The sequence below is a fragment of the Alligator mississippiensis genome, chromosome 15 (assembly GCF_030867095.1).
Source record: "Alligator mississippiensis isolate rAllMis1 chromosome 15, rAllMis1, whole genome shotgun sequence".
NCBI classification, from domain to species: Eukaryota; Metazoa; Chordata; order Crocodylia; family Alligatoridae; genus Alligator; species Alligator mississippiensis.
The window spans coordinates 4345043-4372104 of record NC_081838.1 but is presented as its reverse complement, the minus strand read 5'-3'; the positions used below and the strand labels follow the sequence as shown (position 1 = coordinate 4372104).

General features: G+C 59.9%; 4 protein-coding genes and 1 long non-coding RNA gene across 7 annotated transcripts in view; 3 read left to right on the top strand and 2 right to left on the bottom strand.

Moving 5' to 3' along the window:
• Positions 1-5925: 5925 nt before the first annotated feature.
• Positions 5926-7268, top strand: LOC102573653 (cystatin). Its single transcript, XM_006268086.3, has 3 exons — positions 5926-6165; positions 6256-6369; positions 7117-7268. Exons 1-3 carry the CDS (start codon positions 5938-5940, stop codon positions 7204-7206), a joined length of 432 nt encoding a protein of 143 aa, XP_006268148.1. The 5' UTR covers positions 5926-5937; the 3' UTR covers positions 7207-7268.
• A 3158-nt stretch (positions 7269-10426) lies between these two features.
• LOC102573416 (cystatin) lies at positions 10427-12073 on the top strand. Its single transcript, XM_019499674.2, has 3 exons — positions 10427-10864; positions 10950-11063; positions 11902-12073. Exons 1-3 carry the CDS (start codon positions 10451-10453, stop codon positions 11989-11991), a joined length of 618 nt encoding a protein of 205 aa, XP_019355219.2. The 5' UTR covers positions 10427-10450; the 3' UTR covers positions 11992-12073.
• Positions 12074-13406: 1333 nt separating this feature from the next.
• LOC102576306 (cystatin) lies at positions 13407-15657 on the bottom strand. 2 transcript variants are annotated; one of them, XM_019499689.2, is made up of 3 exons: positions 15344-15657; positions 14094-14215; positions 13407-13606 (listed from the first exon to the last, which is right to left on the bottom strand). In XM_019499689.2, exons 1-3 carry the CDS (start codon positions 15641-15643, stop codon positions 13600-13602), a joined length of 429 nt encoding a protein of 142 aa, XP_019355234.1. In that variant the 5' UTR covers positions 15644-15657; the 3' UTR covers positions 13407-13599. The 2 variants fall into 2 exon arrangements, with proteins under 2 accessions (XP_019355234.1, XP_019355230.2); XM_019499685.2 differs by having other exon boundaries at positions 14090-14215; positions 15344-15640.
• A 695-nt stretch (positions 15658-16352) lies between these two features.
• LOC109286214 (uncharacterized) lies at positions 16353-19704 on the bottom strand. Its single transcript, XR_002094183.2, has 3 exons — positions 19540-19704; positions 18148-18591; positions 16353-17187 (listed from the first exon to the last, which is right to left on the bottom strand). It is a non-coding gene; the product is annotated as an uncharacterized LOC109286214 (long non-coding RNA).
• A 516-nt stretch (positions 19705-20220) lies between these two features.
• Positions 20221-27062, top strand: part of PC (pyruvate carboxylase) — a 62924-nt gene continuing 56082 nt past the window's right edge. Inside the window, exon 1 of one of the 2 annotated variants that reach the window (XM_059718399.1) lies at positions 20221-20284. The gene's annotated coding sequence lies outside the window, so the exon portion shown is untranslated. Of the gene's footprint in view, positions 20285-21612; positions 21813-27062 lie in introns of those variants that run through there. The other variant, XM_059718398.1, reaches the window with a different exon arrangement.

The window sequence follows — 27062 nt, the reverse complement described above, 5'->3', positions numbered from 1 at the left end:
CCCCCATGCTCTGTCTCCAGTGGTGTCCCCCAGGGATCAGTGCTTGGGCCCGTGCTCCTTAACATCTTTATCCATGACCTGGATGAGGGAGTGGGAAACGCAATAATTAAGTTTGTGGATGACACCAAGCTGTGGGGAAATGTGGGCACATCACAGGTGTTACCAAATTTGCCCATTCCTTTGGGGTGTGCTCATTTATTAGGGATAGTTTCTAGGGTCTTGGTGATTCTGTCAATGTGCTGCTTGTGTTACTATACGGAGCTGTATCTCTCCCGTCTGCAAGCCCTCAGACCCAATGGAACTATCTTGCAGGACTCAATCTCAATGGGACTGGGTTCCTCCAGTCACCAAATCAGTCATACACACAAACACACACAAATTAACATGACACACCTGACCTGGCTGGGCTGATCAGCATGGACAGGCTGACACCCTCATATGCCAAGAATCAGTTCATAAGAGCAACAATAAGCTGCAGTCAGACACAAGCACACAGGTGACCAGAATCCCTCTGAATCCGGCTGGGTGTCCAGCTGACACCCTCATGGGCCAGCATTCAGTTCATAAGGCCACGTCTGAGTCAAACTGGGTCAATCAGCCTGTACAAGCTGATCCCCTTATGTGTTTCAAACTCAGCACGTCCCAATCTTTGGCCTCTTGATGAGCAGACCCCACAATAATTTGGGCTTCACAGGGATCTTTAGCATAGGTAAAAGAAGCGTTGCTGCAGAGCACAGGAGGAAAGAGAAGCAGAGAAGGAAAAATATACCCAATTACTACCAGTTTGACTATAAAAGTTATTTATTGCTCAGCATATGAAATATATGAGAGTACTAATAGTAATAGACATGGAAAAGAAAAACAAACACAAACAATGACAATACTACCCTGGTTTCACTAAGTATTTGGGGAAACTTATCTCAAGCTTAACTAATACAGTTCAGGTTCAGAAGTTTATGCCTAGAGAGAAGAGAAAGAGCAAGCGCTGGGATCTCACCAGTCCAAGGTACTCAGGCTGCAGAGCTGACGTCAACATCTTAAGGGATAGCCAGCACGGGTTTGTTGCGGGGAGGTCTTGCTTGACCAATCTCATTTCCTTCTACGACCAGGTGACCTAGGGCAGTTGGTTCACTCTTGTCACCCTTATCTTGAGGGTCTTAGGTGTGTCTCTCACTGCATCTTAATCACTTTTGTTTGGGGCGGGGGTGAGTCAGACAGACTGCATCCTGTGCCAGGGTTGCCTAAGAACACACAGCTGGGACGTAACACAGGGCAGGGCAAGTATCCAGGATGACCTTGACAGGCTGGTCCTACGGGCAGAATGCAGTTGGATGAAGTTCAATGGGGACAAGTGCTGGGTCCTTCATCTGGGTAGGATCAACCTTCACCATAACCATGCGATGGGTGGCGGGCACTGCATCTGAAAGGGCCCTGGGGGTGACAATCGACCAAAGGGCAAATATGAGCTGCGGTGTAACGAAGTCGTCAACAGGGCAAATAGATCTCTGGCGTGCATCAGCCAATGTGTTGCCAATACATCCAGGGATGTTCTCCTCCCTCTCTACTCGTCCTTGGTGAGGCCACAGCTGGAGTAGCATGTCCACTGTCCGGTTCTGGGCATCGCACTTCAGGAAGGATGTGGACAAGTTCAGAGAAGGGCCACCCGCATGATCAAGGGCCTGGGGGATAGGCCCTATGGGGAGAGACTCCGGGACCTGTCTCTGTTCAGTCTGAGTAAGAGAAGGCTGAGAGGGGACTTGATAGCCACCTACAAGTACATTGGGGCGAGCACCGAGATAGTTTCATAGTAGGTAGGGTCGGAAGGGATCTGAGCAGATCATCAAGTCCATGGGCAGGAAAGGATGCTGGAGGCAAATGACCCCGGGTAGGTGATTGTCTAGCCTCCTTTTGAAGACCCCCAGGGTAGGGGCGAGCACCACTCCCCTTGGAAGTTGGTTCCAGCGCCTAGCTGCCCTGACAGTGAAGTAGTGCCTCCTGATGTCTAGCCTGAACCTACTCTCAGTCAGCTTATGGCTGTTATTCCTTGTTACCTCCGGTAGTGCTCGGGGGAACAGGGATTCCCCCAGTGCCTGCTGGTCCCCTTGGCAAGTTTGTAGATGGCCACCAGGTCCCCTCTCAGCCTTCTCTTGTGGAGGCTGAACAGGTTGAGGTCCCGTAGCCTCTCCTCGTAGGGCCTGCCCTGCTGCCCCTGATCATGCATCTGTCCGCATTGAACCCCATCCTGTTCTCATCCGCCCACCCCTGTAACCCGTCCAGATCTAGTTGTAGGCTGTCCCTCCCTTCTAGCGCGCTCACCTCTCCTCACATCTTAGTGTCATCTGTGAATTTGCACAGGGTGCTTTTCACCCCCTCGTCCAAGTCGCTGATGAAGATGTTGAACAGTGTGGGCCTGAGGACCGAGCCCTGGGGGACCCCACTGCCCACATCCCTCCAGGTCGAAAAAGACCAGTCCACCACCACTCTCTGGGTGCAACTCTCCAGCCAATCTGCCACCCATCTGACTGTAGACATCGACACCACAGGTGCCTAATTTTTTAATGAGGATGGGGTGAGAGACAGTGTCGAAGGCCTTCCTGAAGTCCAGAAAGACTACGTCCACCGCGACACCTGCATCCAAGGATTTTGTGACCTGATCGTAGAAGGCCACTGGGGGGTCTGCTGCATACACCCAGTGGCAGGGAGGGGCCATCCCCAGGGAGGACTACACCTCGGGTGCTCGGGGCTGCAGGGGGGCGGTCAGGAAGGCCCAGGCGGAGATGGGACTGGGACTAGCGACCCAGATCAAGGACAACAAGAAGTCCTTTTTTAAATACATAGGGGGTAAAAAGGAGGTACCGGGTAACGTGGGGCCTCTGTGAGGCACGCTAGGAAATCTGGTCATGGCACCAGACAACAAAGCTAACCTATTTAATGATTTCTTTGCCTCCATTTTCCTGAGCAGGGACCAGCACCACCCTCCCCCCCCACTGGGACCCCCGTAGGCCCCAGGGGAGGTGCAGCCAGGCCCAGGGGCAGAGAGGACCTAGTCAGGGAACTCCTGGAGGGGCTGGACGTGTTCAAATCAGCAGGTCCCGGCAATCTCCACCCCAGGGTGCTGAGGGAATTAGCAGAGGTCATTGCGGGACCCCTGGCACGGCTCTACGAGCACTCGTGGTGCTCTGGCGAGGTGCCAGAGGACTGGAAAAGGGCCAACGTGGTTCCCATTTTCATAAAAGGGAGGAGGGAGGACCCAGGAGATTATAGACCTGTTAGTCTTACCTTGATCCTGGGTGAGGTTTTTGAGAGAATTATCCTAGCACATGTCTGTGAGGGGCAGCAGGGGAGGTCATGCTCAGGGGCAACCAACATAGGTTCATTAGGGGCAGGTCCTGCCAGACCGACCTGGTGGTCTATGACCAGGTCACAAAATCTTTGGATGCAGGTGTCACGGTGGACGTAGTCTTTCTGGACTTCAGGAAGGCCGTCGACACTGTCTCACCCCAGTCTCATTAGAAAACTAGGGGACTGAGGTGTCAACACCTACACAGTCAGATGGGTCGCTAACGGGCTGAAGGGCTGCACCCAGAGTGGCGGTGGACGGGTCCTATTTGACCTGGAGGGATGTGGGCAGTGGGGTCCCCAGGGCTCAGTCCCCGGCCCTGCACTGTTCAACATCTTCATCAGTGACTTGGACGAAGGGTAAAAAGCACCCTGTTCAAATTCGCAGACAACGCTAAGATGTGGGGGGAAGTGGGCATGCTAGAAGGGAGGAATAGGCTGCAATCAGACCTGGACAGGTTCCAGGGGTGGGCGGATGAGAACAGGATGGGTTTCAACACTGGTAAGTGCAGGGTGCTGCACCTGGGGAGGAAGAACCAGCAGCATCCCCACAGGCTGGGGATCTCCCTTCTCGCCAGTGCAGAGGCAGAACAGGATCCTGGAGTCATTATTGATGTCAAAATAAACATGAGCCGACAGTGTGGGGACGTGATCAGGAAGGCCAACCGCACCTTGTCGTGCATCCACAGATGCATCTCAAGCAGGTCCAAGGAGGTGATCTTCCCACTCTATGCGGCACTGGTCAGGCCGCAGCTGGAGTACTGCGTCCAGTTCTGGGCGCCGCACTTCAGGAGGGCTGTGGTCAGCATGGAGAGGATCCAGAGGAGGCTACCCACTTGATCCGGGGGCAGCAGGGCAGGCCCTACGAGGAGAGGCGACGGGACCTGAACCTGTTCAGCCTCCACAAGAGAAGGCTGAGGGGGGATCTGGTGGCCGTCTATAAACTGGCCAAGGGGGACCAGCAGGCATTGGGGGAGTCCCTGTTCCCCCGAGCACTCCCAGGAGCGACTAGAAATAACAGTCACAAGCTGGCAGAGGGGAGATTCAGACTAGACATCAGGAGACGCTACTTCACTGTCAGGGTGGCGAGCATCTGGAACCAACTTCCAAGAGAAGTGGTGCTGGCTCCTACCCTGGGGTCTTTAGGAGGAGGCTGGATGAACACCTCGCCGGGGTCGTTTGACCCCAGTACTCTTTCCTGCCATGGCAGGGGGGTCGGACTTGATCTGCTCAGGTCCCTTCCGACCCGACCAGCTATGAAACTATGAAACTATGACCTGCCTCTAATGAACCCGTGCTGGTTGCCCCTAAGCATACACTCCCGTGCTGGCCCCTTGCAGATGGGCTCCTGGATAATTTTCTCAAAGAGCTTCCCCAGGACCAAGGTAAGACTAACGGGCCTATAGTTTCCTTGGTCCTCTTTCCTCCAGTTTTTGAAAATGGGAACCACATTGGCCCTTTTCCAGTCCTCTGGCACCTCGCCAGAGCACCACGAGTGCTCGTAAAGCCGTGCCAGGGGTCCCGCAATGACCTCTGCTAATTCCCTCAGCACTCTGGGGTGGAGACTGTCAGGACCAGCTGATTTGAACACGTCCAGCCCCTCCAGAAGTTCCCTGACTAGGTCCTCTCTGCCCCTGGGCCTGGCTGTGCCTCCCCTGGGTCCATTCGGATTCCCAGTGGGGGGATGTCCCTGTCTCTGCTCAGAAAAATGGAAGAAAAGCTGTTAAAGGGATTAGCTTTGTCACCTGCTGCTACCACCAGATTACCAAGCGTGTGCTGCAGAGGCCCCACGTTACCCGGTACCTTCTTTTTGCCCCCTATGTATTTAAAAAAGGACTTCTTGTCCTTGATCCGGGTCGCTAGTCCCAGTCCCATCTCTGCCTTGGCTTTCCTGACAGCCCCACTACAATCTTGAGCAATGGAGATGTAGTCCTCCTTGGTGATGGCCCCTCCCTTGCATTGGGTGTGCGCCTCCTTTTTGGCTATGAGATGTTCCTGGATGCTTTGGTGAGCCATGGGGGCTTCTGAGCACTCTTGCCCCCTTTGATCCGCGTGGGGATTGTCACTCTTTGGGCTTGGAGGATTGTCTCCTTCAGGGGCGATCTAGGGGAGCGACTCTCCAGAAAGGCACCCCTCGGGAGGACGAGGTCCAATGAGCACAAACTGGTTGAGGAAAAATGTAGGTTGGACATAAGGAAAAACTTCTTTTCCGTCCAGGTAACTAGAATCTGGCGCGTGCTCCCAGCAGAGGTGGTGCGGTCGCCATCCCTGGAGGTGTTCAAGAGGAGGCTGGACAAGCACCTCGTGGAGCTGGTCTGAGCTCAATGATCTCCTGCCCACGGCAGGGGCCTGCCATGACCACCTTGCAGGTCTCTTCCGGTCCTGTTCCAGGATTCTGTGCCAAGATGAAGCTGTGCCAGGCACTGTCCAGCACTCCCATGCCAGGGAGGAGCTGTACAGACCCTCAGGCCCAGACTGGGCTGTGCTGGGCACCTGACACTGTCTGACGCCCAGGGTGGGGCCCATTGCCTGGGGTGGGGCTGTTCCTGCCCCTATATCAGCAGCTCCTAAACCTGCTGAGGCACTTTTCTCCCAGCCATGATGGCGACAGGTACCTGGAGCCTTTGGCTGCTGCTCCTGGGGTGTGCCGGGATCCTGATGGGGCTCCCAGCACTGGGGACCACCATACCCGGGGGACTCCAGCCCATTTCTGTGACCGATCCCGAGGTCCAGGCAGCCACACGTGTGGCTGTGAGGGCTTTCAACCAGAACAGCAACAAGCCCTACCTCTTCCAGGCAAGGAAGATCTTGAAAGTCGAGAGCCAGGTAAGGGGAAGTGGGGCAGGGTGAGGGATCTGGCTATTGCCCCCCGCACCACCAACCCTGGGGGTGCTGATCTCACCCGTGCCATTGCAGGTTGTGTCGGGCATGATGTACCACCTGACGGTGGAGCTGCAGAAGACCCAGTGCCAGAGGGGGTCAGGTCAAGACCCCCAGGCCTGTGCCCCGGCCCCCGCCAACCAGCAGGAGGTGAGAGGGGGAAGATGGGTTTGGGGATGTGGGCAACTGGGTGGGTTGGTCATAAGGGGTGACCCAAGCTGGGGCAGGACAGGAGCCCCCCACCCCATGTTACATCTAGTAGCAGCCTCACACTTGCATCCTGCCTGGTGTTTGGAGGCTGGGGGAAGGGCTGTATTGCACCTAATAGCAGCACCCCTCACATCCTGGGTAGGGTTGGGTGCAGAGGAAGGGCTTGAGAAGTTGACCCTAACGGCCCTTATAGCAGCCCTCTTCATGTTCCCAGCTGGGGAGGTTGGAGTGGGGTAGGGGAAGGGGTCCTCATTCTGGCAGAGGAGTTGACTATAATGGACCTAATAGCAGCCCCCCACCTTGCATCCTGGCCAGTGCTGGGGGAGCAGGGGTGTTGCGTGGCCGTAAAGCACTTATTAGCCACCTTCACTCCCTTCATATCCCAGGAGGACTGCAGCTGGCAGGGTTGGGGGGCAGAGGAAAGGGTCCAGGGTCCATAATGCCTGAACCAGCTGCCCCCCATCACAACCTAGGGGGACTCCAGCAGGCAGGGTTGGGGGAAGGGGTGGCTGTAATGCACCTGACAGCTGTCTTGTTCACATCTGGAGGGGGTGGGGGGCAGGAAAAGGCTCTTGTGGCAGAGGGGAAGGGGGAGATGGAGGCTTCATCAGCTCTCTGGAGTGAATCCAGCCTCTTTGGGGTGGGCCCCGATCCTGGGTGACATGATTCTCTCTCTCCTGCCTGTAGGGGCTGATCTGCAAGTTCCAGGTCTGGTCCCGCCCGTGGCTCAATGACACCCGGGTCACGTCTCAGAGCTGCGTCCCAGCCCAGGCCTGAGGCCCGGGCCGCAGGCCCACACCTCCAGCTCTGAGCTGGCCTCAATAAAAGCCTCCTTGCAACCTCTGCCTGGTTCCTTCCTCCCCTCCCAGTGCCCCCCAGTTGTTCCAGTGCCCCCAGTGCTGGGGAGATGCTGAGCATGGGGAGGATGCCTGGGGGCCCAGAGGTGGTGGGCGTGGCAGGATGATTTGCAGATGGGGGCCTTTTCCTTTAAGGGGCGGAGTTTTCCTCCTTGGTGGGTGGGGCTCTCAGTGGGAGAGGGATTCCTTAACTAGGCATGGAGGTGGGGCCTAGTGGGATGGGCGTGGCTATAGCATGTCAGGAGGGGCCATGGAGTAGGAGGCGGGGCTACTGGAGGAGTGGGTGGGACTCCTTGTCAGTGGGCGGGGCTCCCTGTGACCCCGCCCCCAGTGCTCTGATGGTAGGGTGGACTCTTTATTTCAGCTCCCATGGGGGCTGGGACTGGTTTTGCCCTTGGCCTTGATCTCCACCTCCCGCTTGTGACCTGCGACCCTGTGCTCTGGTCGGTGGGGTGGATCCTGGTTGGTGGGGAGGATCCTGGTCGGTGGGGAGGATCCTGTCTCTTCCCACCAAGCCTTCTTGTTGGTCGAAGAAGCCAAGCCCGGCTGGCGACACCACCTGCGCAGGCCGGTGTTGATGTGCTGGCTGCGCTTGCTCCTGCCGGGGCCCTTTCCCTGGACTGGGAGGATTGGTGAGAACGCGACCTGAGCCCCAGACCCCCTCGCCCTGGCACCCAGAGCCCTGGAGTCACTCTTGATGCCCGGGCTCAGGGTCTCCCTTGGTAGTATCGTGGGTGCCCACATGGGTGAGCAGTACAGGGTAGTGGTCAGAGGGCCGGATGAGCCTCGGTAATCCCTCCGTGACATCACAGATCTGGGCTCCAGGCAAGCAGCTGGCCTCCCGAGACAACAGGGCAAGTCGGCAGATGACGCCCTGTCCCCCGCAGAAGGGAGTCTGCAACCACCTTCTTGGTGCTGGTCTCGATCCTTTCCACCTTGGCGAGGCCTGGCCTGTCCTCCACGAGTGCAGCACCCTCCTCCCTCTCTGCTGCCAGGGCTGCACACTGTTCTCCGGGAGAACCGGTGGAGGTGAAGGTCTCGGCTTGCTGCCAAAGTTCACGAGGCTCCAGCTTCCGCCCTCCTGGGAGTCCCATCCTCTCCCTTCTCTACGCTGCTCCCCAGTAATGCCAGCGCTCATCATGACAAAATCATGAGACTCCTGATTTCCAAGTCAAATGAACTCTGACTCTCGATCTCCTGATACAGAGATCAAATCTCGGGATTTTTTCTTCTGGTGCATGCAGAGAGCACCTGGCTGGTAAGTCTGTGGAAGGGAAGGGGCAGGGGAGAGGTGGGGGGGCAGATCGAGGCCCCCACAGTGAGGAAGGTGAGCGTGGCAGGGGCTGGGGTGAATGGGGCTGGGGTGGGCGGCTGTCTGGCTGTGCATCGGTGTCTCTGTGTGTCTGCCCCTCACTGCCAAGCCAGAGCCCCCCCAGCCCTGCTGCTGCCCCTTACTCCTGCCCCACAGCACCCCGCATCCTGCCAGCGTGTGCAGGATGCCCCCCCAAGCTCCAAACCCCACACACCTCCACAGCCCCCCCCACATCTTCACAAATAGCATCTCATGACTTACATGCCAAATCTCCTGATATTTAAGAGTTTGTCTCAAGATGTTTGACACGGTGGGGTTGGCCATGCTGCCTCCCCCAGTTCTCTGGTCCCGGAGATCTCCTGCAGCATCGAATCGGTGAGCTCCCCATAGCAGAGGATGCATTGGCGCTCTCCCACCTCTTCCGAGGAGGCACCGCTCACCCGCAGGCGCCCCCGGCCTGGCTGTCACCGGAAGGAACCTGCAAGCCGTGGTCCCCAAGCACCAAACCCGGGCCTAGCTGGCAGCGTGGGTGGTGAGCTGTGCTGCCTGGACAGACGCTGCCCAGGTGCAAGCAGGTGCCCCCATGCACCTGTTTTCCATCCACTCAGATACCGTATTTACCAGCCAACCTTGCGCCCCTCGCTTTCCTCCCAGCCCTGAGATACCATATTACTGCCTCCTAGGTGCCCCAGGCTTTCCACCCAGCCCTCAGATACGGCATTTATCTGCCTGCCACACATCCCTTTTTCCACCCTGGCCTGAAATACCATATTTATCCACCTAACATGCCCCTCACTTTCCACCCAGCCCTGAGATACCATATATACCTGCTTAGCACTTGTCCCTTGCCTTCCTCTAAGCCCTGAGATCCCATATTTACTTGCCTCCCACTTGCCCCACTTTCAAACAAGCTGTGAGATAACACATGGACTAACCTACCTGCATCACTTGCTTTCCATCCAGCCCTAAAATGCCATATATATCCACCTACCACATGTCCCTCTCTTTCCACCCAGCCCCGAGATCCTGTATTTATCCACCTACCATTGACCCCTTGGTTTCCACCCAGGCCTGAGATGCAGTTTTAACCCATCTATCATTTGCCCCTTGCTTTCTAATCAGCCCTGAGATACCACCTTTATCTGCTTACCACGTGCCTCTCATTTTCCACCCAGGCCTGAGATACCATATTTATCCACCTACCACACGCACACCCCACATGAAATCTGCTCGGTGTTGGGAGTAGGGAGAATGAAGGCTGCGGGGTGGGGGCAGGGGGAGCGGGGGGAAGATGTTTCCCTTTTAACCAAACAGTTCCCTGGCTAGGACCACATTCCCGGGGGTGGGGAGCAGCCGTCAGGGGTCCCAGGGCTGGCAGCACCAGGTGCCATGGAGCCACAGGTGGGTCCGGGATTGCAAGAGGAAGCTCAGAGTTTGGGGCAGAGGGAATGGTGTCCAGCCTGGGGAGACGGAGGGAAGGGAGGACGGGGTGGAGGTGGAATGGGGGCCTGGTGGGTGTGTGTCCCGGATGCCTGGGTTCCCCATAGCTCTGGAAGGGGCGGGGATGGGGGTTTGAGAAGGGAGATCTGGGAGCCCGGACACCTGGGATCTGTCCCCTAGAGCCAGCCAGGGTGCCCTTGGCTCTATTGGATCCCGAAGGTGCCAGGCAGGGGTGGAGACGTCTCCTCCCTTACGGAGGGAGATCTGCCTGGGGTCACCTCTGTCCCTGCCTCCTGCTCAGCTGATGTTTGTTCGGGCCTCTCCCCAGGCTCTGGCCCTGCGTCACCAAGCACTGCCCAGCCCCAGCTACGCTGATGGGGCACGAGCCCAAGGACACCAGCCAGCTTCCCCCATGCCAAGATCAAGCCGTGCCAGGCACCGTCTAGAGCTCCCATGCCAGCATCAGGGGGTGCTAGGAGCTGTACAGACCCCCAGGCTGGGATTGGGCCATGCTGGGCACCTGACACTGGCTGATGCCCAGGGTGGGGCTGTTCTTGCCCCTATATCAGCACTCCTAAACCGCTGGGGCACTTTTTTCACAGCTACGATGGCGACAGGTACCCGGAGCCTTTGCCTGCTTCTCGTGGGGCTGATCTTGGCGGGGCTCCCAGCACCGGGGGTCACCGTGCCCGGGGGAATCCAGAACATCCCTGTGACCGATCCCGAGGTCCGGGCAGCCACAATCGTGGCCGTGGGGGCTTTCAACCAGGACAGTGACAGCCCCTTTGTCTTCCGGGCAGAGAAGGTCATCAGTGCCCAGAGCCAGGTGAGGGGCAGCGGGGCAGGGTGAGGGGTCTGGCCAGTGCCTGGATCCCAGCCTGGGGGGGCTGATCTCACTCGTGCCATTGCAGGTTGTTGAGGGCTTCATGTACTACCTGACGGTGGAGCTGGAGAAGACCCTGTGCCGGAAGGGGGAAGCTCAGGACCCCCAGGCCTGTCCCCTGGCCCCTGCCGACCAGCAGCAGGTGAGGGGGGCATGGGGGGTGTTTGGGGGACCCAGGCACCTGGGTGGGGGGTGGTAGCTGGGGGAGTGACCGAAGCGGGGCAGGGCGGGAGCCCCTGCCACACATACCATGATGCATCTAATAGCAGCCTCACACTGGGGTCTTGGCTGGCGTTTGGAGGCTGGGGGGAAAAGCTGTAATGCACCTAGCAGCAGCACCCCTCACATTCTGGGTAGGGTTGGGTGCAGAGGAAGGGCTTGAGGAGTTGGCCATAATGGCCCTTACAGCAGCCCCCTTCACGTTCCTAGCTGGTGGAGTTAGGGTGGGGTAGGGGAAGGGGTCCTGATTCCTGGAGGGCGAGTTGACCATAATACACCTAATAGCAGTCCCCCACCTTGAATCCTGGACGGTACTGGGGGAGCAGGAGAAGCGGGGTCAGGTGGCTGTAAAGCACCTATTAGCCACCCTCCCTTCCCTCATATCCTGGGGGACTTCAGCTGGCAGGGTTGGGGGCCCAAAGGAAGGGGTCTAGGGTGACCATAATGCATGTACTAGCTGCCCCCCTCACAACCTGGGGGGACTCCAGGTGGCAGGGTTGGGGGAAAGGGGTGTGGGGTGGCCATAATGTACCTAATAGCAGCCCCACTTACATCCTAAGGGGACTCCAGCTGGCAGGGTTGGTGGGATGGGTGACTGTAATTGCACCTAATAGCTGCCCCATTAACGTTTGGGGGGGGGCGCGGAAAAGGGTCCTGCAGCAGAGGGGGAGGGGGAGATGAAGGCTTCATCAGCTGTCTCAGGGGTGAATCCAGCCTCTTTGGGGTCCTCGGTGACACGATTCTCACTCTCCGTCTTGTAGGGGCTGATCTGCAAGTTCCAGGTCTGGTCCCGCCCGTGGCTCTCTGACACCCAGGTCATGTCTCAGAGCTGTGTCCCAGCCCAGGCCTGAGCCCCAGACCACACCTGCCCCTGCCCAGCTCTGAACAGGTCTCAATAAAAGCCTCCTTGGAGCCTCTGCCTGGTTCTTTCCTTCCTTCCCAGTGCCCCCCCATTGCTCCAGTATGCCCTATGCTGGGGAGATGGTGCGCAGGGGAAGATGCCTGGGGTCCAGAAGTGGTGGGTGGGCAGGGGCTGCTGCCTGTGATTTCCAGGGGGTGGGGGCTTTCCTCCATGGTGGGCGGAGCTCTCAGTGGGAGGGCGGGTCCCTTATCTAGGCATGGAGATTGGGCCTAGTGGGAAGGGCATGGCTATTGATTGACAGGAGGGACCATGGAGCAGGAGGCGGGGCTAGTGGAGGAGTGGGTGGGTCTCCTTGCCAGTGGGCAGGGCTCCCTGTGACCCCACCCCACAGTGCTCTGCTGATAGGCTAGACACTTTATCTAAGCTCCCAGGGGTGCTGGGAGCTGGTTTTGCCCCCCAGCCTTGATCTTGACCCCCAGCTTGTGACCTGTGACCCCAGCTCCATGCCTGCACTCTGGTTTGTGCCCCCTGACCCCCAGCTCCACCTTAGGATGCAGGTTCGGGACTCCTGACCTCCAGTGGAGCCCTTGGACCTCCCACCCCTGATCCTAGTTTGGAGCCTTGTGCCTGGGTCCCAACCTCGGACCTCAGCTTGACCCCTGGGTGTTGTCCTGCTCCCAAGGGAGGGGTCACTGGCCCTGCCCCCCCTTCTACTACAGACCTTAGAGCCTCCGCCCTGGTCTGAGCCCCCCGAGGTCGGTGCAAGCAGCATCAGGGGCTCCTGCCGCCACCAGCTGAGGGCCTAAGGATCAGCCATGCACCCTCTTCCTCCCTCCGGCTGCCCGCACCGGACTGGGGCCAGAGATTTCTCCCTCTCACCAGGCTATACTCAGGGCTGGATTAACTCATTAACAGGCCCTCGGGAAACAAACTTATGGGCCCCTACATAATACTGTATATTTGTATTCCTTTTTTTCACTCAATAATGTGTAAAATAAACACAACTGAGCCCTTTCTTCATTTAGGGCCCTAGGCATGTGCCTAGTGCGCCTATGCATTAATCTGGCCCTGGCTGTACTCTTTCAGGGCTCTCATCGAGGTCAGGGGAGTGGGGGTGGCCAGGCTGAGAAATGTGCCCGTTGCCTGGGAGGGAAGACTGGCTCCTGGCCTGTGGGTCAGAGGGGCTGGGGTCTGGCTGGGACGGGCAAGGCCGCGGGTACCTGCTTCCCTGCGCCCCTTGTTTTCCGCCTGGCCCTGAAATACCATATTTACCCACCTACTGCATGCCCTTCATTTCCCACCCAGCCCCCAGATACTGTATTTACCTGCCTACCTGAACCCCCGCTACCCCACCCACCCAGTGAATCGGCACCACGTCGAGAGAAGGGAGAATGAAGATTGTGGTGGGGGGAGATGTTTCTTTTTTAAGTGGTTAAACGGTTTGGACTCAGATTTCTGGGGTAGGACCCACAGTCCTGGGGGGAGACACTGGCGGCAGTTCCTCTGGGGCAGGGGTCGGGGTTATGGGGCTGGCAGTGCTGGGAGATGAGCCGGGTGTTGTGGAGCCATGGTCGAGTCCAGATCTGGAAGTCGCAGGTCAGGGTCTAGTGGGAGGCAAGAGAGACTGGGTTAGGCTTGGAGAGACAGAGCGAGGGAGAGAGGATGGGACGTGGGGGGAAAGGGGGCCTAGTAGGTATGTGTGTGTGTGTACAAGAGTGTGTGTGGGTGGGCACACACATCCCCAATGCCTGGAAGTGCACATGTGTCCTCCAGATGCCTGGGTTCTCTGTGGGTGGGTGTGTCCCGGACACCTGGGTTCCGTGTGAACACGTGTGCACATGTCGCAGAAGCCTAGTTTCTGTGTGCGTGTGTGTGTGCCCCAGATGCTCGGGCTCTGTGTGGGCGGATGGGTGTGTCCTGGACACCTGGGCTGTGTGTGTGTGTGGGTGTGCATGCGTGTCCACACAGGGGCAGCAGGATCTGGTCCAGTTCTCTCTAGATCCCAGTCAGTTCTCTCTGGATGGTGCTGGGATCTTCCTGGGGGGGTGCCTGTGTCCATCCCCACCCCAGCAGGGGTCTCTGCTCACCTGCCTCTCAGAGGGGGGGGCCAGGGGGCACTGGCTGAGCTCCACATCTCTGGTGCCCGCGTCATTCTTCAGGCACTGGGTTGGCACCAGCTCCATGGTCAGGTCGTACTTGTAGCCGGCCTCTGCCTGGGTGGTGGGAAGTAGTGGGGAGATCATAGCGGACAGCAGAGACTGCCTCCCCACCGCGAGCTGGGGGAGGGCGGTGGGGCTTCATGACCCCCAGACCCACCTCCTCCTGGCCCTGCGTCTCTGGCCTGGGCCCCCGGGTGCCTGGGTTCTTTTCCCCGTGGAAGTCCCTCACTCCAGCTCCATGCCTCAGTTCCCCCTTCGGAGTAGTGGGGAAAGGGCCTTCGGGCTAGGAACTGCATCCAGGTGGGGGAGGCTTTGGGGTGCCCCCCACAGCCCCTTTCTACCATCCCTGAGCCTGGGATGGGGAGGGGCTGGTCCTCCAGAGCAGACAAGATCCACGACTGGCCTGCGTAGATCCTCTCAGGGGAGGGGGCAATGCCCACCAGAGCTGTAGAAGGCTATAGTGGGGGGGCATTACCCAGGTGGGCTTAGGGCTGAGAACAGACACACTTGGGGCAGGGATGGCAGGGAAGGGGTTAAGGGGAGCCAGAGATTGCCACCATGAGCATCAATGGAGATTCCCCTCCACTTCAAGCCCCCCAGCATCCATGGGGCTACCCCCCAGCCAGCAGCCTGCGTGGCCCCCCAGGGGCAGGGTGAGGGGCGTGGCCACAGCCCAGGTGGGTGGGACTAGCTGGATATGAATGGAGGGTGTAATTCATACCCTGCCCCCCATACTGGGAGCAACTGGGGCCACTGGGGCCGGCTGCTGCCTTCTTCCAGGCCCCAGGTCCTGCGTCTGCTGGGCCCCCAGCCCCAGGGGGTGTCACTCCCGGGGGATTCACGGCTTGGGCACACCCCAGCCCCCGAGGCCGGCTGGGTGGAGGGTGGAGCCTGGCCGTGGGGACGCTGAGGCACGGGGGAGGCGGGACCCGAACCCCGCCGGGCTGCTCTGCTGGGTCAGGCCCCGGGAATGCGGCTGGGGCAGGCGGGGCAGTGCCGCCTCCACCCAGCCTCGGGGCCCTGCCTCAGTTTCCCTGCTCCTCCCTGTCCCTTCCTCCCCGCTCTCGGGCTCTCCGCCCTCCATCTCCCCTTCCTGCCCCGTCCTGGGGCTCCCCCTCCTCCCCCCTGACTCACGTGGCCCCTCTGCGGTCCCGGGTTTCCCCGCCCGGGGCTGGGTCTCACCTGCCGCCGAGCCCGCAGCACCCGCAGCGCCCGCCAGAGCCGCACGTCGTTGCTGGCGCGGTTGTAGGCGGCCACGGCGAAGTGGGCGGCCGCCGGCACCCCGGAGTCGGAGTCGGGCTCGGCCACGGCCACGGCCACGGCCAGCAGCAGCTGCAGCGCCGAGCACCTCATGGCCGGGACTGGCTGACAGCGTCTGGCTCCACCCCCAGCCCTGGCCACGCCCCCAGATGGATGACCACCGCCCCCGGAGGGGCATCCCTCTCGGGATTGGCCACGCCCCTTGTGAAGCCACGCCCACATGAGTTGACCGCGGCCCGCCCTGCATACCCGAGTAGAAGCCCGGGATTCCAGGCTTCTGGCTCCGCCCCCAAAGGGTTGGCCACTCCCACCCCGAGGATTCCAGGCTCCTGGCCCCACCTCTACCGGAGCCTTGCCCCCCGTGGCCACGCCCACCCTGGCGCAGGGCCCGAGGTGAGGGCAGCCCCGCCCACCCCCAGCTGGCTCCTCCTACATTGGGACGCTAACCCCCCAGGACCCTGGGCTCTCTAGAAGGGCACAGCCCTGACACGTCGCGCTGCTCCCGTCCCCTTGGCGCTGGGGGTTTGGACTCTGGACCCCTCCATGGCCACGTCAGCGCCCGGGGACTTTGCCCTCAGTCCCTGGCCCCCGAGGGATGGAGCCTTGCCGTGACCGGGAGACAGGGCTGGGGCGGGACGGGGGACCCAGCAGTCCGGGCATCCAAGCCCATCTTCTTACCTGGGCACAGCACCCAGGAGTCGGGGCCCGGCTAACTCCAACTGCTACTCCACACCCCTCGTCTGTGGGCCAGGGAACCCAGGAGTCCGGCCGCGGGTTCTCTTCAGCCCCAGCCCAGAGACGCCAGGCGCCAGGGCTGCCCCCAGCCTCCAGCACCCCCTCTAAGCAACAGCCTCTGCCCCCAGGTCCAGCCACAGAACCCAGGCGACCGGCCTCCTCCCGCCCGGGCCAGGCAAGACAACTCAGGCGGCGCTGGGGGGTCTCAGGCGTTTATTTACCGCCCCACAGCCGTCATGCCCCCATGCCCTGCAGGGCACCCACGGCTGGGCCCTCACTTCCCCCAGTGGGGCCGTGGGCCTGGGAGGTCATGGGGCCCAGACAGTGCCCCTACAGGGAGCAGAGCATCATGGGAAGAGTTGGGGTGGGCAGTGGGGGGGATGGAGGTCTGGGTGGGAAGATGGAGGGATGGGTGCGGTAGGGGATGGATGGAGGGATGCAGTTAGACATGGATGGATGGGGCAGGGACACGAGGGCTGAACCAGCGGATGGACGGATGGATACAAGGGGGAAAAGCTGGGAGGAAGAGTGCATGGCCCGAGGGGGGACGGAGGGAGCGACACAGAGGGTGCAGACAGACGGACGGACGGACGCAGCAACGAGAGATGGACGAGGGAGCGAGTGGGTGAAGGAGGCAGGTCGGTGCAGGAGGGAGGGCTGGCTGGGCGCAGCAAGGACAGAGGAGGGGACGGCAGGATGGACACACTGTGCCCATGGGGTGGGAAGATCTGTGTGCTTCTAGGATGGGGCGGACAGCAGATGGACGGACAGACGCGCCATGCCGAAGTGGGGGTCGAGCTCTGGGCGCTGACTGGGGCAGGCTGCCGGGGATGGGCAGGTGGTTGCAGGGCGCTCGGCAGGACGGGCGGGGGGGTCCGGTCTGTCTCCTCCACCCGGGCAGGGCAGGGTGGGGCCAGGGCTGTCCCGGCCTCCTGGGTCCCTCAGCAGGGCTCGGCGGGTGGGCGCAGTGTCACGCTGTGAAGGTTGGCCACCAGGCTCTCCCAGCCGCGGCGCAGGGACCGCCTCACCTGCTGGGGGATGAAGGGGGGGTCAATGCCTGCCGCCCCAATCCTGGGGCTGGGCAGGGCCTTTGCCCCCTCCAGGGGGTGCTGGCTTCAGCCCTTTCTCGATGAGGTGTTATACTTGGCCCGTCCCCACCCAGAGCTGGCTGCATTGAGGCTCCCAAGGGCATGAGGGCCTGAGCCCTTTAGAGGGTCCCAATCTGGCCCTGATCCTGGGGGGCAGTGGCTGGGGCAGGTACCTTTCTCCTCCTGTGTGGAAGGGGGGGCCAATCTCAGACCTCTCCTCTAGGCAGTGTTATACTTGGCCGTTCCCTACACCACAGCTGGCTGCATTGGTGGTGGGGGGGGAGGATAGGACGGGGGAGGGAGCCGAGCCCTCTAGAGGGTCCCAGTCCAGCCCTGATCTTGGAAAACTTGTGGGGGGGGCAGTCCTCCAGGGCGGGGGTGCGGGGTGCCAGTCTCAGGCCTTTCCTCTAGGCAGTGTTATACTGTTCTCCACCCCAGAGCTGCCTGCATCAGGGCTTCTGGTGTGTGGGGGGGAAGGGGTTTGGGGCTGGGGTCCTGAGCCCTCTAGGGGGTCCCAATCCAGCCCCAATCCTGGGAGGCACTGGCTAGGACAGGCATTTTTCCCCTTTGGGTGGGGAGGTGCCAGTCTTTAGCCTCTCCTCTAGGCAGTGTTACACTTGGCCGTTCCCCACCCCAGAGCTGGCCACTTCGCAGCTCTTATTAAACCCCATGGACTTTAGCTTGGATCTGGCCTGGTTTGGATTGCACTGACCCTGCCCTGAGCTGGGGGGATGCAACCAGCCCCTCTGTTGCATCCCCCCACCCTCATCCATCTGGGGAAACTGAGGCATGGTAGGAAACCTTGTAACCAGGCCAGGTGGGGCAGGGGGGATCTGCCTGGCAGCTGGTATGGGGGGGCAAGGGAATATGGGGGACCCCTAGACCCCCCTCCAATGCTCCTACCTTCTTGCACTGAGCCAGCCGGCTCTGGGCTCCCTCAAGCAGCATCTCCCCGTCGTCAGGGTCTTCCAGTCTCCCATACGTTGCGGGGCGGGGGGGGCCACGCAGAGAGCAGGCACGGCGGAAGCTGAGCTGGGAGGCCATGGCTGGGGGGACAGCCCCGATCCCGGGCCTGATCCTGAGCCTGCCCTGGGGCTGTGGGGTTTATAGCCACGGCTTCCCTTCTGCTAGCAGGCGATGGAGGGTGGGGCACCCATGGGTGCTGCCTCCCCACTGGGGATTGCCCAAGGAAAGTCCCTGCCCCCTCATCCAGTAGGTACAAGTCCTCCTCGTTTGTATGGAGGCTCCGCCCCCTGCAGCTTCCCAGTCCATGGGGTCAAAGGGCGCAGCTGGCATGTACACCCTTGTTCTCCCCAGCCTCCGTGGAGGTCAAAGGTCAGAGCTGGCCTGGACCAGAGGGTAAATGGGAGTGGAGGTTGCATCAGAACTCCCCTGTGCCTCAGTTTCCCCAAGGGGCAATTGTCAGAGACTCCTATGGGAGTTGGGGCAGCTGGCCTGCCCCCTCGGTGCCTCAGTTTCCCCAGAGGGCAGCTGTCAGGGACCCCTGTGGGAGGGGGTAAAGGGTGCGGGGGGCAGCCTGTCCCATCTCTCGGCTTTCAGCCCTCCCTGCCCCCTGCCTCAGTTTCCCCAATTGGTGAGTGCCAGGGACCCCTGTGAGAAGAGGCTAAGGGGGCTGGGGCGGGGGGTGAGCGTGCCCCTTCCCCCTGGTTTTCAACTCTCCCCCTCTGCGTGCCTCAGTTTCTCCAGAAAGCAGCTGTCAGGGACCCACATGGGAGAGATAGGGAGGCTGAGATGGGGGGGAATGGACCCGCCTCCCCTGCCCACCCATAACCCCTTATGTGCCAAGCTTGGGTTGGGTGGTGCATGCTGGGGGAGGGTGAAACAGGCCGGATGCTCTGAGTCACACGCATGTGGCGCAGCTGCGGGGTTCCAGGGTCCCGAGTGCCCGGCACCAGTTAGTCACAGGCCGGTTGGGAAACAGGCTGGTTCCTGCAGCAGCCAGGGGCAGGGCCCAGCCAGTGACCCCAGTGACTCAGGGTCCTGTGACTCCAGTGCCCCCAGTCCTGTGACCCTGCTGCAATCCCAGACCCCGCTGCAAGGGGGAGGTGCCACCCAGTCACCCCCAGGCCCATGTGGCCCACCGCCCAGTGGCTGGGGGCAGTGCAGGGGCCAAGGGAGCACAGCCCCCCCCCATACCCCTCAATGTCCCAGGACCCCTCATGGCATCTGCACCCCCCCCCCCCCCCGTGCCCCGCATCAACATTAGGAAGACATTTTTCACAGGAAGGGTGGCCAGGATGTGGACCGGCCTCCCGAGAGAGGTGGTGCTTTCACCTAGCTTGGAGGTCTTCAAGAGGAGGCTGGATAGTCACCTGGCTGGGGACATCTGACCTCGGTCCTCTTTCCTGCCAGGGGCAGGGGGTCGGACACGATGATCCATTTGGTCCCTTTCCACTCTGCAGTCTATGAATCTATGAAACTGCCCCCTGGACCCCCTCATCTGCCCCAGCCAGACCCTCCCATTTGCCCCTGGGCCCTTTACCTGCCCCCCCCCCTCACCTTCCCCACTTGCCCCGCCCCCTCCCACGTGCCCCCGTAGGGGGTGGGGCCGCTAGGCAACATTCTATTATGGTCATGTGGCCCACGCCGCTGTCTGAATGAATGAGTCACCCGGTCCCACCCACCACCCCCGCCGGCCAATGGCGGCAGGAGGTGTCTCCCCCGCCTCCTGGAGCCAGCCAATGGGCACCCTCCGCTGAAGGCCCCGCCCGGGGAGGTTACGCAACAGCTCTGGGCGGGGCAAGGAGAGGGAGGAGGCTGGTTGGGTTCTCATGGACAGCGGCGCCGGCCAATGGTAGAAGGCAGGCGGCGGGTAGCAGCCAATGGCAGGCGGCGGAGGGCGGGGCGGCGGGCGGAGGGGCTCCAGGCTTGAACTGGTGAGGGATGGGCGGCTGGCCAATGGGTGGGCGCGGGAGGCGGGGCTCCGAGGTGCCGGCCAATGGGGAGCGAGGGGGCGTGGCTACAGGGCAGGTGGGGCCCCGGGCTAGGAAGCGGCGCTGGAGCGCGGCGGAGCGGGCTGGTGAGTGCGGCCGGCGCCACAGGCTGGGGAAGGGGGCGTGGTCGGCCGGCAGGCTGGGTGCGTGATGTCACCCAGACCGGTTGCGTGACGTCATATGGCCCGGGGTTTGGTGGGGGCTGTTCCCCTCCCATCCCATCTGAGGGCTGGGCTCTACAGCCCTGTATGGAATGGGCGGGGAGGGGAGGGGAGGGGCCGGGCTATATGATGTAATATGGACCAGATGGGGGCTGCATGATGTCAGATGGACCGGGTGCAGGAGGGGCTGGGCTTCATGGAGTCATGTGGACCAAGGCTGGGGGCCTCCCCAATGGCCGGGCTCTACAGCCCTGTATGGACCGGGCAGGGGCTGTCCTGCTCCCCTTGCCCCCACCAGAGCTGGTCTGAGTGGACTGGGGAGGGGAGGGTGGGGCTACGTGACATCATATGGGCTGGGCTCTATAGGCCTGTATGGACTGGAGCAAGCGCCCTCCCCCTGGCGAGGGCCAGGCAGTGCTGGGCTGTACAGAGTGTGGCTGGGAGCTTCCTTCTTTGCCCAGGCCAGGCCATATAACTCTGTATGGACTTGGGCTGGGGTGTTCCCTCCCCAGAGGGCGGGGCTCTACAGCACAGTATAGACAGGGGCAGTTGGCTTCACCGCCCCCCCCCCCAAAGGGATATACAGGGCGTGTTGGGGAGAGGGCCAGACTGTATGGACGGGGGCTGGGGGTTCTCCCCACCATTGAGCTGGATAGGACTGTATGAGCTCAAACTGTGGGGCTTCCTGCTGGGCTATATAGGGTCTCATGGACCTGGCCTATAAGAGGCAGGTTCTATCGCACCATGTAGACCTCCCCATCCCTCCAGATTGGGTTGTGTGGGCCTGGGCAGGGCTGCACGATGTCATATGGACCAGGGCTGGGCGTTTGGTGCAGGGCTGTACAGACTGGGGCTTTCCCCTGGGTTGGGCTGTGTTGGGCCTTATGGACTGGGGTGGCATGTTTGGTATAGGGTTCTATGGATAGGGCTGTATTGGGTTGTATGGACTGGGGCAAGTGGCTCCCTCTGGACAGGCGGCTTCCCTTTTGGGCCATACAATGCTGTATGGACCAAGCCTGGGGGCTCCCCGCAAAGGAGACTGGTTTGTATCTTCTCCCTATTCCATTACAGACCAGTCAGTATTTCCCAGTACAGACTGCTCCCCCCCACTCATGTTAGTAATTAACCCTTCAGTGTTCCCCCTGCTGGAATACAAGGTGGTGTTACAGATCCTCTCCCCTGCCCCCGCAATAGGGACTGGTCTATAATGTTCTGATATGGACCAGACTGAGGTTCTCTTCCCCCTTCATAGGGACTGGTGTCGATGCGCTGGTCCAGAGCTGCTCTGACCCTCCAGTCCGTCAAGCCCCAGTGGTCCCAGTTGCCTGCAACAGGCCAGGCGCTATCCTTCAATATGGACCAGTGTCTACCTCTAGCTGTTCATGGGTCTGTGTCTTAGGAGTGTGGACTGGACTGCAATGGGAGGGTGCAGACTGGGACGTGTGGACATTAGGTGAGTATATGGGACTAGTCCATACTGAATGTGTAGCAAAAAGGGATCCAATTGGCTGCTGGGAAAGGGGGCATGGCTTGAATGTGGGGGTCTCCCTGCCATTGGCTGGGAGCCGCAGGGGCCTCTCAGCACAGGTCCGAGATAACGATCTCCTCACTTAACAACTTGTCCTCGCTGGTAATTATTCAGCTGGCTCCGGCCCAGCCGCGTGATGGGAACCAGGCCTGGCTCCTTTCAGGGCGCTGGCGCCAAGCCAGGCCTCCCAGTCTCCCCTTCCCTGCCTTCTTCCTCTGGCCAGGGAGAAACTGGGGCTTACTGGGTTGTGCCCTGGCATTGTACTGGGCCAGTTTGCTGCTTCTGGGCCTGCCGTGGGGCAGAGGCTGGTGACTGGTGAGGACTGGGAAGGGGGCTCTGGATTCTGCCTCTCATACTGGGGTGGACTGGGATTAGGGCTCTGATCTGTACTAGCATGGACTGGGAATAGGGCTCTGATTCCTGCACCTTGTACTGGTGCAGACTGGAAGTAGGGCTCTGGTTTCTGACCCTTGTACTGGGGCGGACTGGGACTGGGGCTCTGATCTGTACTCGGGTAGACTGGGGATAGAGCTGTGATTCCTGACCCTCATACTAGGGTGGACTGGGAACAGGGCTCTGATTTGTACTGGTGTGGACTGAGACTAGGGCTCTGATCCCTGACCCTTGTACTGGGGTAGACTGGTTCTGAGGCTTTGGTTTCTGACCCTCGTACTGGGGTGTACTGGGATTAGGGCTCTGATCTCTAGTGGTCTGGACTGGGAGCAGGGTTCTGATTCCTGCCCCATGGACTGAGACTAGGACTCTGGTTTCTGACCCTCAAACTGGCTTGAACTGGGAATAGGGCCCTGATTTTCCAGTGTTCAAACTGGGAAGGGATACTGGTATACCTCTGACTCACAGCCCCAGGCAACCCCCCACCCTGCCCCGTCTGTAACACCCCCAGCCCCCAAACACATCCACACAGGACCCAGGTATCCGGGACACACCACGTGCATCTGGGACACACGTGAGTATAACAGATGCGCCCACCTCCTGGAAAGGGCGTGTTGGCAGCTGAGTATAATGCCCCTGGAGGGGTTGCTTTGAAGCCCTGGTGCTTCCTGGGAAATATAGTCTTTCCCCCTTCAGCTCCCAAGTCCAAAATGACAGAATAGACTACACTCCCCATCATGCATCTGTGCCAGGGGCTTAACCCTCCCCAGACAAGAGGGCTGATCCCAGTGCATTGTAGGACCTGCTCTCTAGTGCACCTCCCACCCCCTTCGCCCCTGAGCTTCAGAGTCAGTGGCTGGACTCTATCTCCCATCCTGCACCTTGGTATGACACCATCCTAGATGGCTGACCCCAGTGCATTGTGGGAAAGGTAGTCCAGCCAGTGGCCAAAGCAAGGTGGGAGAGCCAGGGAGCCCTGGACTACAATTGCCAAGGGGGGGAGGGGGGCGCTGGGACCCCGGACACCTGGGTTCCCTCCAGCTCTGGGAGGAGAGCTGTGCTGGGCTGTGAGAGCAGGGGACCCGGGACACCTGGGTATGGCTTTTAGGAGGGGAGTAGGTGTGAGGGGTTAAAGCAGTGGGGCTGGGAGCCCACTCTTGGGTCCCCTCCCAGCCCTAGGAAGGGATTAGGTGCTGGTTGGGAGCCCGGACCCCTGGGTCCTCTCTAGGTGTGGGAGGCGAGCGGGGGTGAGGGGTTGGAGCAGGGGAGGGGCTGGGTGCTCGGACACCTGGGTTCGCGCTCCAGGTAGTGTTGCTACCTGGTAATTATTAATTAATTTTCAATTTAGGACTCATTACCCAAGTCAATTAAGCGGGGCGGGTTAATGATTGTGGGACTTAGCTTCCAAAGGCTGGGGTGAGCGCTTGCCGCAGGGATTCGATTTAGCTGCTATCTTTCAGGGCGCTGCGATAGGGGAAGGTGCCTTTGTGAGGGCTGGGTGCCCGGACGCCTGGGGTGCCGCCAGCTCTGGGAGGGGAGTGGAGGCTGGGAGTGTCCAGACAGCTGGTTCTATCCTGAACCTTCCTTTCCCCATGCCTCAGTTTCCCTCCCCACAGGGCAGGGGAGGTGACCCCAGCCTCCCCTCGAGGCTGCTTGCGTGGCTGTCAGGATCTCTTGTCCGCACGCATGTGCAGGTCCTGGACGCCAGGGTTCGTGGTGCGGCTGGGCTGTGGATGCTGTCACCACGATAACTGCTCATCATGCCACCCTGAGTGCTCTATGTGGGGGGGTGGGGAGGGACTCTGAGCTTTCCCCCCCCCCCCCAGTCATGCCCCCTCTTTCTCCTGCCCTGTATGGTGTGGGGGTCCTGGGGCCGGGGAGCTAGTTTTCCCCCTGGGAGCTGCACTGGAGGGTCACAGCCACCAACCTCCCCATGTTAAAACTCGCATGCATGTGCTGGCAACACGCGTCTCCCGGGTTCCCAGGTCCGCTTGCGAGGGGCGAAGCTCTGCTCCCTGCCCCCTGCGGAGGGGAGATAAGAGCTGGGAGCCCGGACGCCTGGGTACTGTGCAGCTCTGGGCGAGGGTGGGGTGGGGTGAGAGCAGAGGGGTTGGGAGCCGGGACGCCTGGGTTCTCCAGCACAGTGAAGCTGACACTGGCTTGCAAAGAAGAAACTCCCTGCCAGTCCCTCTTTCCTTCCCCGTCCTGATCTGGTGAGACCGTTCCTTGTATTCACGTTTCCTGAATGGTCAGGCTTCCTGTCTGTCCTGTTTTTCCTGCCCCCCACCCTCAGTATCAGTATTGCCCAGTCTCTGGCCCGCTCAGTCCTCTGGCTGCTTCATCATCCTATCATCTTACCCCCTGTAATTCAATTCGGATGGGGGGTGGAGCTCGTACTTGGGGAAATTGAGGCACACTGAGGTTGTGTGACTGACCCAGCCCTCTGCCCCCAGCCCCTTTCCCCGGCCTAATCGCTCTTGGGTCTCAGCCAGCCCAGGGATCCTGGCAAAGCTAAATATAGCACAGAGCATCTGCCTCCCAAATTAGCCGTCCTGACCCCTCCGTCACCTCCCGCTCCCCCCACCTGCTGGCCCTTGTGGGGCTCTGGGCTATTTCGGATTCTCGGGCCCTGCAATTTTGCTTGCAAAGGGCTCTGTGGAGCCAGCTGGGCAGGAGCAGCAAGAGATCCCTATGGCGGGGGAGGGGACAGTTGCTGGGACTGGGGATGTTACTGTATTGTCTGGCATACGGCTGCTTGAAACTGCAGGGGGCGTTTATATGCCAGAAATATGGTAAAGCTGTGCCCCTGCCCCATTGGCCGTGCTGATTTTGGCCCCCTGCCCTGTGCTGTCTTCCTCATCGGCTGCTCTGTTCTTTGTTCCCTTCCCTGTGGGTAAGATCTGAACCCGGAGCCAACACCTCCCCTCTCCTACCTCTGCTCCACGCTGCTGGCTTGGCCTCTACCACTCCTGACAGAACCTCAGCCCTCTGGGCTTGCAATCCAGTGCTGTGGGGGACTAGAAGAACTGGTGTGACTGGTTTGGGGTGCACTCAGGGTAGGGAAAACTGCTCTTAACCCCTCGAGGCCTTCACTGAAGGTTTCTCCCAGCTCGATGAGGAGATCCCACTACTACCACCAGTTTCCAGTGCTCCCAGTAAGACTTCTCTTAACCCCATTTTGCTAGGAGGAGTTGTACTGGATCCTCGCTGTTGCCTTGCAGTTCTGGATGTCTCTTTCAACACTTAGGGATGGTTTGCCTGCTACTGTATTCTCTGATGCACAATATGTACCCTCCTCCTTACCCACAAGAGTTGGATGCTTATTAAGTGGGGAAGCTGATTCTCTGCCTAGGATACAAGCTCCCTACTTTGATTCCAGCTTGCAGCAGCTGTGGCACTGGTATTCAGGCAGCTGAGGAAGTCTGCTCACTTTAACGGCTCATCGCTCTTTTCTCCGGAGGCAGTAACAACAGTCTCTTTGCTCAAGGGTCTGGATGTTCCGCTAATCAAGCTAATCTTTCTTAGGGCAGTTCTGCTGCCAGTTAACTGCCTGGTCTCTCTCCTCCTGAGTTTGTCTTGGAGACTTGTTAGTTCTCTTTCAAATCATGGATCCAGCCCTGGACACCTGTCTTCAGCAGCAGCTAGGGTTTCAGCTTTTGGCTGAGCCTTTGTGCAAAGCTTGAAATGGTAGCTTTTGCACAGGCAGGAAAAAGAGACTGAGTTGAGCTGAAGATTTGGCTTTTTGGCCTGTTCCATTTGGTTTCAAAAGGGGGAAAAATTGTTTGTTTGTTTTTTTTGAATGGCAGAGTGCAAAGCAGGGAAGTTATGGGGCACATAGTGCGAGAGATACAGTATTTCATTGGCTAGTTGTGGGGATTTAGAGGCCCCATGCCTCTTTGCTAAGGAGTCGTCCAGGCTAGGACGGCCTGTTTGGCTATATTGGTGTTTAGAGCTCCTACCCCAGTGCCAGGCAGCAGAGCATTGTGGGACATGTCGCTGGAGGGCATTAACAATTGAAAGTTGTTCCAACAAGCATGTGGGGAAAGAGAGACTTGAGGCAGCAACTGTTCCAAGATAGAGCTGGTTTAAGGTTTCCTTTCCTGCGTCTTCAATGCTGATGCCTGGCAAACAGCTGGAGAAAGGCGCTTGGTGAATGTTGCCCCCCATTCCTGCTCAGCCCTTCAGTTTAAACAAGGGAGAATCGTTAAAGTCTTGCCCTGTGTTGGCCTTGATTAGTTAAAAAGGAACTGCAGTTATAGCTGCTTCTTGTCCACCCCGAACTCAGTGCCATAATGGGGGGGGGAGCGGCAATCTTCCTGGCTCATCGGCTGCTCTGCTCTTGGCTCCCTCCCTGGCCCACTGGCCACTCTGGTTGTGGTGCCTGGGCCCGCGCTCCCTGGTCCCATCGGCTGCTCTGCTCTCAGCTCTCTCCCCTGGCCTATTGGTTGCCCTGCCCTGTGCCCCCTGCCCCATCGGTCACTCTTCTCTCTATTCCCTGCCCTGCTCCCCCCTTCCCCATTGGCTGCTCTGCTTTGACCCCCTGCCCCGTGCCCCCATACTAAACTCCCCCCACCCCATCTATTTAAACAAATCTCCTGATTTTCTGTGCCGCTCTTGGGATTCTTATTGAACCTCCAGGGAGAGATTTAGCTCCGATGGCTGAAATCCTTGTCTGGAAGCGTCACACTTTAATCTGTGCCCGGCAGGAAGGGACACGCGTGTCAGGACAGGCTCTCAATTAGTGGAAACATGTGAAGTGTGAGAGAGGAGGTATGGGCTGCA